A 12,258-nucleotide genomic window follows, 5' to 3' on the forward strand; every position below is an offset into this window, starting at 1 on the left:
GAGAGAGAGAGAGAGAGAGAGAGAGAGAGAGAGAGAGAGAGATTATCCAGAGGCTCCTTTACATAGCCATTTTGAACCCCATTTTACTGGGAGCCACAAGTCCACTAGTGCACACACATGTTCATATGCTGATACATGACCCACAGTCACACCCTGCTTACTGCTTCTATTGATGCTTATATTGGTGGTTCACCTGCTGCAAACTGCACACCCTCTCAAGTAGAATCACACTCACAAGCCCAGTCTGGTTTGTAGATCTGCTTGATCTCAGCTGTACTGAGAACCACAAGGCACAGGAATACCCTGCTCCAGGCCAATTCCCCTGCCAACGCCGCCACCACCTCCCCAGCTACAGACACGCACAAGCAGACACGCACACATGCACCTTTGCCCTGTGTGCTTAATGTACTTTCATTAAGGATAGCTCAGAGGGTGGGGCCTCTGGGAAGGTGAAGGCGGGAGCCGGGTTTCTATTTGGGGTGGAGGGTGACTGTATATGATGTCTGGGAAGGAAATGATAAGGCTAGGTTGGGGGTGGGCTTGGGTTTTTTTGGACTGTGCAGACAGGAATGAGGTTCCTTTAGAAGGCTGGGAGTCAGGGATCCAGGGAGCCTGCTCCCCTCAAGTCTTCCTTCTATTTACAGTGCCCCTAACCCCTGAGAAGTGGACACAGAGAATCTTTTAGTCAGGGCTTTGTGGTTTGTTCAATCCCGTATCCATAGCAACTAGTCAACTGGCTGTGCCTCCCTCAGCCTGGGGTCAGAATGAGAACCTCGGCTTCAGGTTTACTCCTGCTTCTTGGGTGCAAGACAGCGCAGGGCTGCCTCAAGCTCAGGCAGATCTGCCTTAACTTGCGGAACTGAGTTTGCCCCACCCTGAGGCAATTTCTCCTAAGTTACTCTGGGCAAGCACTCCAAAGCCAGCTTTGGATGTCATTAAATAGGAAGGATCTGGAGAGAGTGGTACACACATGATGCCTACAAAAAGGCTGGGCCACTGACATCCCAGGTATCAAAAATAAGGGGCAATGAAAGACTCCAGAAACGGTTCCTCTTTTCTGGGTTTGGAATCCGTCACCTCATGAACTCCAGAGCTCCGGGTCTACTCTGTGACAACCAACCTTCCTGCTGAGCAGCATCGAAGGTTTCTACCTACCTGCCCCAGGGTCCTCAGATACATGGGAAGGGAGACTGGGATATGTCCTCTATCTGGGTCCCCGATGGTCAAATGTTCTTTTTCCCCAGGCCCTCACTATGGCAGATTCCCCCGGCCGCTGCTCCGTCTGGACCCGCTGCCTCCACTGCCTGTACAGCTGCCACTGGAGGAAATATCCTAAACAGAAGATGCAAACCAGCAAGGTGGAGAAGGGATGGGGCGGGGGTCAAATCAGAAGGCTGCTCAGAGGTGATACGGAGTCCTATTCATAGGCAGCTGGGAGGAAGGGGTTTTCTCTCCCCCAGGAAGAAAATCTCCCTCAAACACTGGAAGAACAGCTCGGTGCAGGGCAGGAAGCTGAGCTGCCATTCTGGGGGCCTCTGAGCATGAAATGGGGATCAGCTGAGACCTTCTCTCCTGCTCCTTTGCAGTGCGACTGCATCTGGTTTGGCCTGCTCTTCCTCACCTTTCTCCTGTCCCTGGGATGGCTGTACATCGGGCTCATCCTTCTCAACGATCTGCACAACTTCAATGAGTGTGTCATGTACCACCCCCCTTCCTCCTCATATGACCAACCTACATCCTACCCGGGGCTCAGCCCCTACTATAAATCATCCCCAGCTCTCCATGGCCCCGGAATCCCAGCACTTCCAACATCCTTAGAAAATTCCTCCAGGAAAACTCACCAATCCCTAGAGACTGTGACCCTAAGTAACATTTCCCCCCTCACTCCCATCTAATGGGGGTTTCCTGGATCTAGCCACTTCAACTCCCAACTCCCCCGACAAGTCACCTCCTCCCCTTGAACATCTCCCTTTACCCTCCTACAGATTCCTGTTCCGCCATTGGGGACACTGGATGGACTGGTCCCTGATAGTCCTGGTGGTCATCTCTCTCCTGGTCACATATGCATCCTTGCTATTGGTTGGTCCAGGGACATCTGGCCTAACTCCCACATAAGCCCTCCATTCCTGCTCAGGTCTACTGTCTTGTTCTCATCCTAGCCACTGAGGGAAAGAGGCTAATTCTTGGGTGGGAAGCAGATGGCAGCCTGCAAATCCCCACTAGGAGGACTTGCCTTCTAAGTGTCCCTTCTGTCTGTTCCCAGCTCCTGGGCCTGCTCCTGCAGCTCTGTGGACAGCCTCTGCATCTTCACAGTCTCCATAAGGTGCAGTGAATTGGCAGTGATGGGGAAAGGGGATGCTGGGTCCAGCACCCTGACGGTCATTTGCTTTTCTATCCCTGGGGTCAAGAGCAGGACCTGAAACCCAGTCCATATTTATTGAGTGAAAGGATAGTGCATGTGTTCAGGAAGGGGAAGAATCCTGTGTCCACAGAATGAAAAGGTAGCCCCAGTCACCATGAGCCTAGGCTAAGAAGGAAGGCCCATTCTTTCGTCCCTGGCCCCAGGTGCTGCTGCTCCTCATTATACTTCTAGTGGCCACGGGCCTGGTGGGACTGGATATCCAATGGCGGCAGGAGTGGCATAGTTTACGACTGTCACTGCAGGTGAGTGGCTGACCTCCACTATCTAGGTGGGAGCTTTGGCCCACAGCCTATTCTGGAACATTACATGGCCTCCTGGTCCTATGAGACTACAGATCTCTCTGGACTGCAGAGAAGGGGGGAGGCACAACACAGAACAATAGGAAGAAGAGCCTTCACCAGCTGTTTTCCACAGGCCACAGCCCCATTCCTTCACATTGGAGCAGTTGCTGGAATCACCTTGTTGGCCTGGCCTATGGCTGATACCTTCTACCGAATCCACCCAAGAGGTGCAAAACATCAGCCCACATTCACCCTCACTGGACACCAGTGTCTCTGCCACCGCCACCCCCATTCCCCCCCCCATTTTCCTGTACCTGAACTCTGCCCTCTGCCCCTGGAGCGCCACCTCACCTATTGCCTTTCCCCAAAGCTCATCCTCCACTTTCTACAGGCCCCAAGGTTCTGCTACTGTTGCTATTTTTTGGAGTCACTCTGGTCATCTACCTGACACCGCTGTTCATCTCTTCCCCCTGCATCATGAAACTCACAGATTTACCCCCCAAGCCTGGGCTGGTGGGACACCGAGGGGCCCCCATGGTAAGTGATGGGCAGAAACCTAGACAAGTAGAAAAGCATCTGCTCCTCTAGGCTTCAGGTCTGTGGGACCAACCCTTCCCTGCCACCTTCTCACCACCTCCCTTTCGTAGCTGGCCCCTGAGAATACCCTGATGTCCCTGCGGAAGACAGCTGAATGTGGAGCGGCTGTGTTTGAGACAGATGTGATGGTCAGGTGATGAAGGGTTGAACCTAGGGGATTGGTGGGCTGAGGGACACAGTGGGGACACTCAGAAAAAGATGGCAGCTCCAGAGCTTTGTCCCCTGACACTTCTTGTGCCCACAGCTCTGACGGAGTCCCCTTTCTCATGCATGATGAGCGACTGAGCAGGACTACCAATGTAGCCTCTGTGTTTCCAGAGCGAATGTCAGCCCACAGCAGTGACTTCTCCTGGGCTGAACTGCAGAGACTCAATGCTGGAACCTGGTTCCTAGAGGTGAGGACGCCAGCCAAGATGAGGCCAGTACCTCCTTGGCACTCGGGGCAGAGTCCATTCCAGCAGTATGCACTTGCTGCACCCTGTGCTGCTCAATTAAGAACAGTCTCTGCCCTAGTGTCACTCCCAGTTAGTAAGAAGGAGAGCCTAAGCGAGACAATTGGAATGGGAAATAGAGCAATAAAAATACTTCTCCTGGGCAGACCGGAGTGAGGTCCACTGTTTCCGCAAAGCAAGAATGTAGAACTAGTACTGAGGTGTTGGGATGGAACCCAGAGCCATGACTAGCAAGTATCCTACCACTTACATACACCCCCAAGCCCTTGCTTGGGCCATAGAGTTCTAGTTTGGGCTACGAGCATTGGGTAACGGCCAGAAACACAAGTAGGTTTCTAGAGAAGAAAAAGTAGCTCAATTTAACTGAGAGATGCAATTCATAGGAGTGCAAGGAGACAGAGGCTTAATCTTAAATTGAGAAATTTGAATGTTGTACATTGAATTGTTGATTTTAATCCTCTAGGCAGTAAAAAGGGGGACTTCAGTTTTATGGTACCTCTTTTCCTGATTGTAAAAGTAGTATTTGTTCACTGTATAAAAAAAAGTTTTTCAGAAAAATAATTCATGAACTGGAATCTCCCATAATCCAACCTGTCTATATATGTGTATGGACATACTTTTTTTTGAAAAGATAAAAGCACAATACAGAGTTGCTCTTTGCTTTTTCTTTTATAAAATTAAGTCTATATCTAATGACATCAGAGTGATTGAAAACCAAGAATGTCTCTATTTGAACTTTGGCTTTAGCATTTGCTAGCTGTGGTGACACTGGCCAATGGTCCCTAGTCAATCTGTGCCTCAGTTTCCTCATTTGTATAGCAGGGATAATATTCGTAGTACTTCCCTTCTAGGCCTTTTGGGCAGATTGTCAGTTCATACACATAAAGTACCTAGGACCCTGCACATGCCCTCTGTTATCCAGCTTTATCTGTGTCAGCTTGGGGTCATTAGTTGATATAATAAGGGGAGGTGGACAGAATGGCAGAGGCTTAAAACAGCCACAAGGAGGGATGAGAGAAAAACCTAATCAAGAGCAAGTGAAAGGTTTGACAAGCCACAGTGGACAAAAACGGGAACTACAACACCAGTACTCCCCATGCTGTGGACTGCCTGAGACAGTGTGCAGCCCCCGGGTCTAGCGGTGGAGGAGGCAGACAGGTGTAACAGTGAGTCAGAGTTCAGAGAGGGTACAAAAGGGAAAGCAGTCTCTTGAGACCACTGTGGAGAATGATTCAAGCTGAGGCTGGACTATATGGGGATGCAGGTACAACGAGAAAGGCACTGAAGGATGAGGGGAAAAGCAAAGGGTCCAGATCACAGAGGTCTCTATGAAACTGAAAAGATGATGTAGATGGAAATTATGAACCTGGAGGACTAGGATGCTGAGGCCATAGAGTATGATTCGATGGAAGAAAGCACAGGTTTAGAGAAAGGAAGACCCTGGCTCAGAGGTGGGCAGAATCTGGAAACACTTGGTAAGACTGAGAGCAGCTAGCTGGGTGTGGTTGCTCACATTTCTAATCCCAGCACTTGGGAGGTTAGAGGCAGGCTGTAGGTTCAAAGCCAGCCTGCCTTACATAGCTGCAGAGCTAATTCCAGGCCAGACAGGACTGTAGAGTGATACCCAGTCTCAAAACAAACAAACAAACAAACAGATGGCAAGGGTTGGGAGAAAACCTCGAGGCCTCTTGTGATGTTGAAATAATTTCCCTCTCTTATAGAGGCAACCTTTCTGGGGGGCCAAAAAGCTGTCAGGCTCTGATCGGAAGGAGGCTGAGAATCAGACCATACCAGCATTAGAAGAACTACTGAAGGAAGCAGCAGCTCTCAACCTTTCCATCATGTTTGACTTGCGCCGACCCCCAAGAAACCACACATACTATGATGCTTTTGTGAATCAGACACTGGAGGCTGTGTTGAGTGCAAACGTGTCCCAAGCTATGGTGATGTTATCCGGGGCTCCCAAAGCCCTCCTCACTTTTTGCCCCTCTTCCCATTCTACCTTCTTTAGACCATGATGATTTCAAGGCTGCCTCCTGCCCTCACCTTCCTACCCCTGCTCACACACCCCATTCTGTGGCCAAACCTCTCTGCACCTGTCCCTGGAATCCATAGGGCTTCCTTAGCATTACATTTTACTCATTGTCCCTGAACCACAGGTTCTTTGGCTCCCAGATGAAGATCGTGCTAACGTGCAACAACGGGCCCCCAGAATGCGCCAGATATATGGACATCAGGGAGGCAATTGGACTGAGAGGCCCCAGTTTCTCAACCTCCCCTATCAAGATCTGCCAGTGTTGGATATCAAGTGAGTGTCAAGGAAAGGAATAAAAAGGACCCCCAAGGTTGACTGTCAGGAAAGAACAGGTGGTGCAAAAGCTATTCATTCATTTATTCATTCATTCATCCCCACAATGCATACCTACTGAATGATTGCTGTGACTCATGCAGCATTTATTGTGGGCTTAAAGAAACAAATGTGAATAAGATGGGAAAGGTCCTGGCTTTCAAGGAATGTAGGAACTAGCAAAAGTTATAGACAATAAATTACCTAAACTACATTTATGCTGGGTAGTGATACTATGAAAACATGGTGATTGGGGTTTAGTGTAAGGAGCCACATTAGAAAGCACTGCTGACAGAGCTGAGCGCCAGATGACTGATTACAAGGAGCTAACGATGGCTAAAACAGAAGACTCAAGGGCAGAATAACAAGCAAGCAAAAGGAAAGGGAAGCTGGGAAGATAGACAGGGGTCAAGCTCGTTAGCGCTCTGTAGGCCATGAGAATGGCTTTAGTATTATTCTACATTGCAGAGATCTGCATAAAAGAGACTGGATCCGGGGCAGGGTCTCAGACATAGCTGGGCAAATTCTGTATGTTCCTCCATTTCCCCTCCCCACGTCCACAGGGCCCTGCACCAGGATAATGTCTCAGTGAACCTGTTTGTAGTGAACAAGCCCTGGCTCTTCTCCCTGCTCTGGTGTGCAGGGGTGGATTCTGTCACCACCAATGCCTGCCAGCTGCTGCAGCAGATGCAGGACCCCCTCTGGCTTCTTGTAAGGACTCTAGAACTGTCACTGTCCCTCATGTCCAATCTCTTATTTCCCCTTAAACCTGTTCCCCTCCATATTTATTTACCCCATATGCTAATCTTGGGGGTTCTGGCCACTGATGGGCCTTTTTCTATTTCCATAGCCCCCTCAAAAATACTTAACGATTTGGGTCATCGCCGACTGTGCCTCCATTCTGCTGCTTTTGAGCATCTTCCTCCTCCGAGGGTGAGAGCTTTTTTTGCCTTGGTCTCCGGGGCACCTCCCTACCCCCCCCCCGCCCCAAGTAAAAAGGGTTGAGTCTGAGTACACTACCTGGGATTAAGATTTTTGTCATTGCAAATTTCTAGCCTTCCTTATCCCCATAAAATGTCTTGACCCTGGCGAAAGCAGTTTGGGGGAACCCTGGGTTAGAAGGTCTTGCAACAAGTTTGTGGAACTCACAACAGAAAGTCTCTCTCTCTCTCTCTCTCTCTCTCTCTCTCTCTCTCTCTCTCTCTCTCTAGGGGATGTGCTAAGAGAAACAGAACAGGTAAGAATGACCCTTTCCCTTCCTTTCTCATTTTCTCCTAATTTCCCCTGGCTTCACTCCCTATATGACCATCTCTTACTTCTCTAGGCTTAGAAACAGCAGTGCTACTGACCAAGATCAACAATTTCACGTCAGAGTAAATGCCGGGCCCAGGCCCCCCACCAGCTGCTAAGGCCTGTGTGCACTGCTCAAAGGGGAGTACAGGAGCTGAAGTGGAATGTCCTGGAATCAAATGTTTGGAGGAGGGAGCATTGCTAACAGAAGATTTTGAACTCAGAGGGCCCTCTGTCCAGATGGTGGGCATGTCTCAAGCTGCCATGGAATTTGCTGCCTTTGGTGTTTGACAGGAATTAGTCGGAAAGACAGTGACTGACAAGAAGTTACTCCCAAAATGAAATTAAAGCAAGAAGTGAGAGAGATTGCCAAGATAATACATTAGGCTTGTGTGCACATGTACTTGGATAGAAGACGCAGGGTGTGTCGGGGTGGGATAGCTCAGAATGATGACTGAAGGAAATTTGGCCGCAATGGCCTTTCCGGAAGAACCCTTGAGATGCTGAAGACAGTCCATACTCCATGCTTTCTCTTCTCACCCTCACAATTCATCTGCTTTTCTCCCTACAGGCTGGGAGTGAAAAAGCTCATTTAGCAATGTAATATTGTGTTTATGGTAGGTTTTTGTTGTGAGCAATGAATGGTTCCTGTATCTTGCCTGTTAATCTGTTATTCAATGAATTTTTAATTTGTCATTTGGTCACAGTCTAATCATTTCTGTGCTGGAGTTGGAAGGATGCTTTTTCCATCTGGAACTGGATGTAAGATGACATTGAGAGGTCATCATGAGGAGATTTGGGGCTGGAGATGGAAAGACTAACACCTCCACGCTTTCTCCTAGGCAGGCTGGAGAGGAGCTGGGACTGCCGCGTTCCAGGTGGCCCAGAAGCCTCGTGCAGGGGTTGCGTTGTAGCTCCACCTTGTGGTCACTCGCCCGGAGTGGTCTGGATCCCTGGATATGGTGACATACTGATGAATGAATGACACCACTTTTCCTTGTGGGTTCCGGAACTTGTGTCCTTGACTTAAGATTCTGAGAGCTAGATCTGATTTCTACTCTTTTTTTTTTTTCTTGGATGGGCGTAGGGTCTGGTTCAAGCTAGGCTTCTCCTTGAGCAAATTCCTCAGAATGTTGCTGCTTGTAAAGCTAAAAGCTGAGATGGCCAGGACAGAGCTGGCCTGGCGATGGTGAGGCAGGTAAAAAGGGAGTGGGAAGACAAAAGCTGGGACAAGTAGGGGTTCCGTGGCTGAGCCTGCAATCCTCCATAACACTCACTGCCATTCATCCTGGTTCCTGCCTAGACTCAAATGCCAGTCAAATTAAGATTTTAGTCAGGTCAGGGAAAGGTCCTCGATTCCTTCTCTCCGGCCAGCCAGATCAGGACTCGAAACAGCACTAGCATCTCGGAACAAGACCCTACCTCTCTGGCCCCCCACCCCTTGGTTACTGGCAGCCATGGGAACTACAGTTCCCAGTATGCCTCTGAACACTTAAGGTCTCCTGCGGATGGAGTCGAGTTTGAATTTGCAGCGGCGCGCGCGCACACGCGCGCGTCACACACACACACACACACACACACACACACATACTCATTCTTTCCTTGTTGTCCCTCACTCTCATAGTCCTACTCACACACACACACACTCACACACACCTCTTTCTTTCATCCCTGTCCCCCTCACTCCTTGCCGACACACCTGACCTAGGCAGGCATGGCAGGGCTGGAGGGACACCGCACGCCAATGCTGTGGAGGCTGTTTGAAGGTCCATGTTGCCTCTAACTGAGAGGATCACGCTGTGTTTCAAACTGCATTCCCTTATTACCTTTCCCTCTTCCTGACTCCTCTCCTCAGTCTAGCCGACTACGGACCTCAGCTCTGGGAGCCCGCAGCCTGTCAGGTAGGGCGAGCTGTACCTGACATAGGGCGAGCTGTACCTGACATATGCTGGACATAAACTTGGGTCTCTCCTTGCTTCCCACCTCCTACACTTGTTTTCTGCCCTTGTCAGCTGCCCAGGTTCGCTGCCCTGCAGCTTCTTCCTTCCCTTTTTCCTTTCCTTTCCTTTCCTTTCCTTTCCTTTCCTTTCCTTTCCTTTCCTTTCCTTTCCTTTCCTTTCCTTTCTTTTTTCCTTTCCTTTCCTTTCCTTTCTTTTTTCCTTTCCTTCCCTTCCCTCCCCTCCTTCCCTCCCCTTAACCTCCCTTCTCCTCCCTCTTCCTCCCCTCATCCCTCCCCCTCCCCTTACCTCACCTCACCTCCCTCTCTCATCCCTTCCCTTTCCCTTCTTCCCTCCCCTCCTCCTCTCATCCCTCCCCCTCCCCTTCACCTCCCCCTCTCCTCCCTCTTCCTCTCCTCTTATCCCTCTCCCTCCCCTTCACCTCCCCTCCCCCCTCATCCCTCTCCCCCCTGCCTCCCTTCCCTTCTCCCTCTCATCCCTCCCCCTCCCCTTTATATCCCATCAACCTCCAGCTACACAGTTCTGGCTGCAGTTCTCTAACTCCAGCATCCAGATTCCCAGAGCTCCATCACCAATTCAGACCATGCTCCTAGCTTCTAGCTTTGTGTACTGAATTCTGAGCTTGCCAGTGCAAACTCTCCTTCCTAGGAAGACCAGACAGCTATAGGCACTGAACATCTCTGAAGCCCAGGCCTGGAGACTAAGACTGACCAAAATTTGAGGGCAGAAGGCCAAGGGGAACTGCTCGTTGGGTTTTGGGTACAATTGCTCGTTATTTTTAGCTGCTGACTCACAGTTCCTGGCATCTGGGTTTGGGGCTAGCAGGCTGGGTTAGGGGGCTATTAATAGAGCCAAGGCCCAGCCCCGACCCAGTTCAATTTGGAAACATGGGGAGCAAGGAACCTCCCCTGCCATCCTGCTTTTGTAAAGCTGTAGAGGAAAAAGACAGTGACTGGGACAAATGCTCTCCGGCTGCAAGGTACCTCAACCTAGTATCACCCAAGGGAAAACACAGCCCCAGGTACAGCTTTCCCCCATACTTGCCATGGGTTGGGGGCTCTACCACAGTGAAGCTTCTGTTGTATGTACTGGCTGAGAGCGCAGATGTGAGTCTCAGTGGAGAAGTTATTGTGGCATGGCCTTGGCCTGCATGGGCCTACTCTCAGGTTACACAGATTACTAACTTCCTAGAAGGGAAATATGAGAATTTCTGGTCCCTGGAGACCTCATGAAAATAGGGCGCTTCAACATGACCCTAGTAAAGATGGCACAGAGCCAAGAAGCTTGCAAGTCCCCGGTCTACCCTCCTCCCATGCTTTGTATGTCTTCTGCTCTTCATGGACTCTGTCCCTCCTCAAAGGAGTCTGCAGAGTTGATGGCTGATTTTTCACTCTACAGAACAACCTGACTCAAGAGCCACCAGTGAATAATCCTGTGAGTTTTGTCATTTCCATTGAGTCTTTACTGGAATGGGCTAAAGTAGGAGTTTCCTGAGGCACATGTTGAGAGTGCTGGGCAAATCTTGATAATTCACTGGGCTAATCACCAAAATTATTCCCACCTACTCTCAATTTTCTTGAATTCCCTTTGGTTAAGAACAGCAGTCTCCATCCTTCACCCCTTGAAAATGAGAAACTTCTACCCTCAGCAATGTGTAGGCCAAAAGACATTGCCTCTCCACACATGCAAGGCCTGAGGTCACCTACTGAACCTCTATTTTCAAGAAGGAGCTCAGATTATGAGACAGCGGTGAACAGTGCCGGCCTATTCTAGTTTGTTTGTCGAGGGCGCTGGAGAGGCGGTGGAAGGAGAGAGAAAAGGTCTCTGTGCTCACAAATAACCCCCCAACTGCTCCATCTCTCTGTCTCCTCTCAGGCTGCCTGGTCGCCTAGCAACCGCAGCCGCCTGTCTGTGCTTGCGGGCTGCGTCAGGCCGGTAGGGGGCGCCTGTCTCCCTGGGGCCTCAGGCAGGAGCACTAGCAGTTGGCAGATTTCCCTGTTAAAGTGTCAAAGCATCTCAGTGTTCCTGACCTCCTCCCAGGCTTGTCAGCCCAAACTGTTCTAAGTGTCAGAGTGCCTTTATAGTAGAGGGAGACACACTGAATCTAAAGGGATTTTACACAGATTCATTAAAAATGCAGAGAAGGTTGGGGCTGGAGAAACAGTTCAGCTGTCAAAAGCACTTGCTGACCTTCCAGAGGACCTGTTTTGTTCCTCGTACTCATGCTGGGTGGCTCACAACTACCTGTAACTTTCTAGGGCATCCAACACCCTCTTCTGGTCCCTGAGGCCTGCCACACATATATTTGCTCAAATGCACAAACATACACATGAATACAAACAACTATCTCCCTTCTGAAAAGGCAGGCTAGCAAGATGGCTCAAGCAGGTAAAGGTATTTTGTGTCAAGCTCTACAACCCAAGTTCAGTTCCTGGAACACAGGTGGTAGGATAAAAACAATTTCCAAAAGGTGGCCTCACACACACACACACACACACACACACACACACACACACGGCACTAGAGGGACGACTCAGTGGTTAAGAATATTTGTTGTTCTTGCAGAAGACCCAGGTTTGGCTCCCTAGCATGGATCACATCCATCTGATCTATGTAGGTGAACCCACACACAGGTAGGCAAAAGTGAATCTTTAAAAAAAAAAATGAAAAGAGTAAATGTCTTAGTCAGCGTTCTATTACTGTGAACAGACACCATGGACATGGCAACTCTTATAAAGAAAAGCATTTCGTAGAGTCGGGCTTATACTTTCAGATGTTTAGTCCATTGTTATCATGGTGGGAATCATGGTGGCAGGCAGACAGAAATGATGCTGAAGAAGTAGTTGAGAGCTTTACATTCAGATTTGCAGGCAGGAGAAAGAAGGACTCTGGACTTGATATGGGCTTTTGA

At 49.7% G+C, this 12,258-nt stretch overlaps 1 protein-coding gene across 1 annotated transcript in view; it reads left to right on the top strand.

The window, feature by feature from the left end:
• Positions 1–8,091, top strand: part of Gdpd2 (glycerophosphodiester phosphodiesterase domain containing 2) — a 9,474-nt gene extending 1,383 nt beyond the window's left edge. Inside the window, exons 2-16 of the mRNA XM_021188044.1 lie at positions 1,245–1,358; positions 1,587–1,690; positions 1,986–2,079; positions 2,264–2,323; positions 2,566–2,664; positions 2,837–2,930; positions 3,095–3,240; positions 3,351–3,433; positions 3,545–3,695; positions 5,474–5,695; positions 5,912–6,060; positions 6,663–6,810; positions 6,950–7,032; positions 7,311–7,336; positions 7,424–8,091. Coding sequence (XP_021043703.1) covers positions 1,254–1,358; positions 1,587–1,690; positions 1,986–2,079; positions 2,264–2,323; positions 2,566–2,664; positions 2,837–2,930; positions 3,095–3,240; positions 3,351–3,433; positions 3,545–3,695; positions 5,474–5,695; positions 5,912–6,060; positions 6,663–6,810; positions 6,950–7,032; positions 7,311–7,336; positions 7,424–7,476 — 1,617 coding nt within the window. The 5' untranslated portion in view covers positions 1,245–1,253 and the 3' untranslated portion in view covers positions 7,477–8,091. The remainder of the gene's footprint in view (positions 1–1,244; positions 1,359–1,586; positions 1,691–1,985; positions 2,080–2,263; positions 2,324–2,565; positions 2,665–2,836; positions 2,931–3,094; positions 3,241–3,350; positions 3,434–3,544; positions 3,696–5,473; positions 5,696–5,911; positions 6,061–6,662; positions 6,811–6,949; positions 7,033–7,310; positions 7,337–7,423) is intronic.
• The last annotated feature ends 4,167 nt before the right edge of the window (positions 8,092–12,258 follow it).

Source organism: Mus pahari, chromosome X (assembly GCF_900095145.1).
Source record: "Mus pahari chromosome X, PAHARI_EIJ_v1.1, whole genome shotgun sequence".
NCBI lineage: Eukaryota > Metazoa > Chordata > Mammalia > Rodentia > Muridae > Mus > Mus pahari.